At 45.8% G+C, this 6,000-nt stretch overlaps 1 protein-coding gene across 7 annotated transcripts in view; it reads right to left on the bottom strand.

Annotated features, from left to right (window-relative positions):
* The window catches only part of LOC113919755 (zinc finger protein 33B-like), a 30,614-nt gene extending 28,947 nt beyond the window's left edge, over positions 1-1,667 (bottom strand). For all 7 annotated transcript variants that reach the window (XR_004819640.1, XR_004819641.1, XR_004819642.1 and 4 more), the window contains exons 1-2: positions 1,550-1,667; positions 471-753 (exon numbers count right to left, since the gene is read on the bottom strand). Coding sequence is in view for 4 of the 7 variants with exons in the window: in XM_027589416.2 (XP_027445217.1) it covers positions 471-549 (79 nt within the window). In the remaining 3 variants the exon portion in view is untranslated. The remainder of the gene's footprint in view (positions 1-470; positions 754-1,549) is intronic.
* Positions 1,668-6,000: the final 4,333 nt, after the last annotated feature.

The following is a 6,000-nucleotide window of genomic DNA, read 5'->3' on the forward strand; positions in this document are numbered from 1 at the left end:
AGAAATCACTCTGCAGAAAAAGATGAGGTTGCTTTATGGACAGGCCTACTTTAAAAACTGTTTCTAACTAAGCTGCGATAGAACCTGGTGGGTGACTTACCTCGTGGATAGTTTTCCGGTCCTGGCACTGCCTCTAACAAACTCGGTGACTCTGGGCAGGCTACTTATACACTCAGAGTCAAGGTTTCTCAGCTCTGAAATTAAGCAGACACAGATGACCCTATTCTATGCCTCTATAAAATCAGGGTAGATGGAGTGGCAGCATACCCCTAGAGGGACATAGAAGAGCAGCTCAAAATCTAGAAAAAGTGGGTGGAGGCTGAAGTCCGGACATGTTTATTAAAGGCTGGAGACAGAATTTCTTCAGTTGTGCCTAGGGATCTCTCCCTGCAGACCATACAGACATGAAACCTCTAATGAATTTTTTCCACACAGCCTGCCCCTCACCCACCACTAAGTGTCCCACTCACCTATATTTCCTGAAGCTTGGTCCAGACCTTTCATCATGGTGAGGCCCTCTGGATGCGGTGACAGTGAGGCAATGCTCATTCTAAGCACAATAAAGAACTGCTACTGCAGGCTATGCAAACCCAGCACCTGCTCCTTTCTAGCAGTATCCTGCCTCTGCTCTAAAGCTGTGGTTGAGAAGTCTGAGGTCCGAGGAGTGACCTTCAAGGTGAGATTCCTGTTCTTGGGGCTTCCTCCTTCTTACTTCATAAAAGCTGCTTTCTTCCAAGGGAGCTGGAACCTAGGCTTAAAAGACAAAATCATTTATTTAGAAGTTTGTTTCAGAGATCCAAATCTCACAGAACTTATCTGCCTAAACTCTAAGGCCACTGAGGATGCTGAAAGTTGGACAGTGCAGTAAGTTATGCAGTCTGATCCAAGGGTTCTGACACGCCAAGAAATCCCAAAATACATGACCACAAGGTGAGATTCAGTGCTCACACACTTTGGGGTTGTTTCCTTGGGCCCTAAAGAAGGTGCTGTGAGAAATACCATGGTTTTCGACAGGGTTGTCTACCAGAACTGTGAGACCTTGCGTATTTCACTTGAGCCCTCTGAGCCTCAGTCGTCTTGTCTGCCAAGACAGAAAACAGTTACATTAAAGGCCGTTATTAGGATTAAATAAAATTTAGCCAACGAAAAAGAAAAATATCTTCCAAAAACCTTAACAGCTAATATTAACTAAGCTCTGCTCCGAACGTTAAAACTGAAAATGCTATTTTAAAAACGTGTAAAAAATTTTAATCCTCAGAACCCCACGTAGCGAATAATCTTGTTTTACAGATGAAGAAACCTACTCTCACGCATCTCCGTCATCTTGCCAGCAGTAATCAACTTAGACCCGGCTCCACCTGGATCCAGGGCTCAGACCCCTTCCCGCAGCCCCGCCGACGCCGCGGCCCCACCTGGACGCCGGCCCCCACAGGACAGAGGCGCCCGGCCCGGCCGTCCCTCCCCGAGGCCGCCCCCACCCGCCTTCGGCTGGCCCGCTCCCCACCGCCGCGCCCGCGGGCGCTCGCTCATCCCGCCTGGGCTTACCCACCGCCCCTACTCGCGCAGCGCCAAGGCCCCCGGATCGCTCCAGGACTTCCTCCGCCGGGCGGGGAAACCCGCGGAAAACACCTGGAGACCGAAGTTACACATGCGCACAACAAGCCTCGGGGAACATGGAAGACCCTTTCCCTGAACCTGCGCCGTGTGAGACGAGGAAACGTAGGACTACGTTTCCCATAAGCCCTGGCACCACGCCTCGTCTGAAGAGTTTCCCATGGAGGACAGAGGTGCTCTCAGGGCTTCTCCCAGGGGCTTGCTGGGCCTGGTTCTTTATGGCCCGCAGGGCATTGCAAAACGATGCAGTGTGATGCGAGGTTGCTGAAGGAATTATGAAAGAGTAAGCTGTAAAGAACATGTCAGGGACCACTAGGGAACCGTGAATTATATGGTTACAATATAAAGTGGTTCATTTTGGCCTGAGTAGAATAGTAGAATAGGATCTCCTTGCCTCCAAATTCATGTCCATTAAGAGCCTCAGATTGTGACTATTTTTGAATAGGGTCTTTGCAGATGTTATTAGTTAAGTTAAAATGAAGTCATACTGGATTAGGGTGGGCTCCGATGGCTGGTGTCCTTACGAGCAAACAGAGGAAACAGAGGCATGGGAGAATGCCTTGTGAATGTGGAGACAGATTGGAGGGATGTGGCTACAAGCCAATTGGTGTCAGAGACTGCCAAAGACCATCAGGAGTTAGGAGAGAAGCATGGAACAGATTCCCTCTTAGAACCTCTAATAGGAAACAACCCTGTTGACACCTTTTTTGAAGCGGGCATCCATCTTGTTAGTTCGGATGAAATAATGAACACTAGGGGTCATATTGTTCCCAGGCACAGCTGGACCAGCCAGGGAACACACAGATCCAGGACCAAGAGATAGGAATGCTTGTATCCTTCAAAGGAACGTGAAGGAAAGCAAACCCACTAGCTTATGCACACACAAGCAGATACAAGCAGCTGATTAGCACTCTCCTAAACACATAATCACCAGGTGTACCTAATGAAATCTCTAACATATATAAAGATATTTTTCAGATTCCAAGCCTCCTGAGATAGAACAGACCTCTGTGGGACCAGATGAAGTGGCACCAGAAGTAAATATCATCTTTTAACATTACTTCCTAGGCCTCCAATCAATAGCATCCACCTTCTCAGGAAACCCCTCCCCCAAATTTTGCCCTTAGAAGGCATCACCTGTAAGTTTGAGACTTTGAGCATTAGCTCCCCATTCTCTTGGGACGCACCATACCAATAAATAGCTTATCTTTCTTCACTGCCGAAGCTCAGTGTCAATCTTTACTGGCTTGTTGTGTATGGGACAGATGAACACTGGTTTGGTTCCGGTATAATTTCAGACCTGGGAGAGAATACATGCCTGTTGTTTTAAGCCACACAAGTTGTGGTGCTCTATTAAGGCAGCCCTAGGAAACTAGTACACCATTCAACTGTGGAATTGGCACTCTAGGCACATTTGTCAGGCTTCCCTAGGCTGAATCACTAAGCTTTGATTTTGGTCTCAATACTGGAATATAGACGCACATCCTGTGTCATGGTATATCCAGAGGTCTATGGTCTTATCTGGATGGCTCAGGTCTGATCAGCCTAAACTAACATCTCTTGGTTTCAGTGATGTTCATTGTCAAAGGGTCCTTTTCCACTGGAGTCCACATGGGCGACAACAGGAGTAAGGGATCCTATACAATCTGTTATCACAATGTGTGACCCCCCAGGGGCTTAGGACTTGATCCTGCTGCTAGGTACTGAAGCACCATGCCATCCTGTTGGCTATTGCTCATGAGTCAGTGAAAATGTAGCAAGATGTATTTTGGGGGAGTGTTTTACTGGACAAGCACCACAGCCTACAACTTGGACCATTGGTGGAATTTTATTTTGCATATAAGGTTTGTAACAGTTTCCTCTGTGGATACACAAGCCATAGTGGCTCAGTGCACTACCAGCCTTTAAATTAGCTAATCTGTTCATCATCGAAGTCCAGGCCTCTTCAGGGACTTTAGTGTTCCAACACCCCCAAGAAGCATAAGGTGCTGGCACAGACTCCAACCTCTGAGAAAGCCACATCTACAGAGTTAAATGTCCACCTTCATGAAGGTGGGAAGTTTGGCTGATGCCTGACTGGTGCTCTAGTGTGCATAGTGGTCGGTCACTGACATTTGCAGCTCAAGAGGCTTATTAGGACTGATCGACCCAAGTGCGAGAGCACACCGTAGAGCCTTGTAAATAGTTAAGTACCCCTATCTCTACCAGCTCTTTATCAGGATGTTAATCCATCCCCCCATGGGCTTTACTGATATTACATGGCTGGGCTGGGAGAGCCTCGCTGGGCACTTGTCCCAGTACCTCTGTCCTAACATTCCTTACAATTAAGGAAAGCATCACACATACTTAAAATATCAATTTTTACAATACATTTAGCAGTATCAGTTACAGCCACTTGGGTGTGTGGAATGTCCATTTCATAAAACATGATATGGTTTAGTTTCAAAGGCTGGAAAAGCCAAACATGAAAATGTCAATAGCAGTGAGGCATCACTGACAAACCATCAAAGGTTTAATGTAGTCAACCTATGAGGGTCTTGAGTCCCCTCCCACTCTCCCCCACTCTCCACCAAATGTGGCCTTCCCTCTAGCCACATGACCCCTATCATTGTATTTTGTGAACAATTTGTTTTCAAGTTTTACAGGTCTGTGGACAGAGAATAATTATGCCCCAGAACAGCCTATACCTAGAATCTCACTGATTTCTGATTTAGATGATTTAGAATTTGGGATTGGGGACTTTTTGAATTATTATATTTAGATGAGATTTTGGACTTAGAGTTAAGGCTGGAATAAATTAAGAATTGGGGGGTGTGTTGGGACTTGGTGAATATATTTTGCATAGGAAGGACATGAATTTTGGGGGGGTCAGAGGGCAGACTGTTATGGGTTGAACTGTGTTCCTCCAAAAAGATATGTTTAAGAGCTAACACACAGTACCTGTGAATGTGACCTGATTTGGAAACAGGATCTTTGCAGATGTAATCAAGTTAAGAGGAGGTCATACTGGACTAGAGTAGGCCCTAATCCAATGACTGGTGTCCTTATAAGAAGGAAATTTAGACACACACCATGTGATCATGGAGATAGAGACAGGAGTGATGCATCTACAAGCCAAGGAATGCTAATGACTGTCAGCAACTACCAGAAGCTTGGAAGAGGCAAGGGAGGAGTCTTCCCTAGAGGCTTCAGAGAGTGCAAGGCTGTGCCAACACCTTGATTTTGGATTTCTAGCCTCCAGAAGAGAGAATAAATTTCTGTGTGTAAGCTACCTAATTTGTGGTACTTTGTTATAGAAGCCCAAGAAAACTAATACAAATGGCAAAGGAACTCCAGGGCACACAGCCTGGGGCACCAGACCTGACGGGTCCTGGCAGATAGACTATCCAGACTCTCTACCTTCCTTTTGAGGGTACCTCCGGGCATTGACTATTCAGGTATGGCACAGCAATTCTCATTCACACAGCAGATGCAGGCCATACTATTCAAGAGTTCCTAAGTAGACTATATTACACCCTTTAGTTCCCAAACACATCCTGTCAAAGAATAATGCCATCTCTGTTGCCAAGAGTACTTAGCAGTAGGCAACTCTCTGCAGCATTCACTGGACATATACTTCATATCATACCCAGGAAGCATTAAAAGATAAAATGTACTATTAAAGAAGAACCCAAAAAGCTAAGTTCATATCATACCCAGGAAGCATTAAAAGATAAAACGTACTATTAAAGGAGAACCTAAAAAGCTAAGTAGACAGCTAATACTCCCAGTGAAGCACACACTTAAACAGAAAGTATGCGCTCTCACTCTGGCAATTTTCCAAATGGATGCCTCCCTACTGGATAAATTATGAGGTTGGGATATGGCGAAAGAAGAGGCACACTAACTGTATGAGACCCAAACCACATAAATAACCCTTCTCGCTCGTAGTTTGCTCTTATCTACCTCTGAGAAACTGGACTGTAGGAACTTATGGTGGTAAAGAAGAGCTGATGGTGGGAGAGTCCAACCTGGTACCTCTTTTACCACCTGGTTATACCTGCTGCATCTGAGAAGCTCTGAATATTGATGGTAACGCAGGGAAACGATATGTTCTAGGATGGTACAAGGAAGAAACCACTGCATGATTACATGGTATATCTGGTTGAACAGTATGGGTTGAAAATTATTAAGGATGAGACAAAAAGAGGAGGTAGTTGTTTCAGGGATTGGTTATACTGATCACATGGTCATACAGGTAAAACCCCAGCTGCTGGGGAAGAAACACCTTAGACTCTAGGAGGCCAGGATTGGTGGGAGGGCTATTAAATTCCCTTGGCTCTCATCTGCTGAACACCTGGGCTGGACTGTCCTATCAGACTATCACCACTGCCCTCAACTTAACTA

The sequence above is a fragment of the Zalophus californianus genome, chromosome 15, assembly GCF_009762305.2.
Source record: "Zalophus californianus isolate mZalCal1 chromosome 15, mZalCal1.pri.v2, whole genome shotgun sequence".
Lineage (NCBI taxonomy): Eukaryota > Metazoa > Chordata > Mammalia > Carnivora > Otariidae > Zalophus > Zalophus californianus.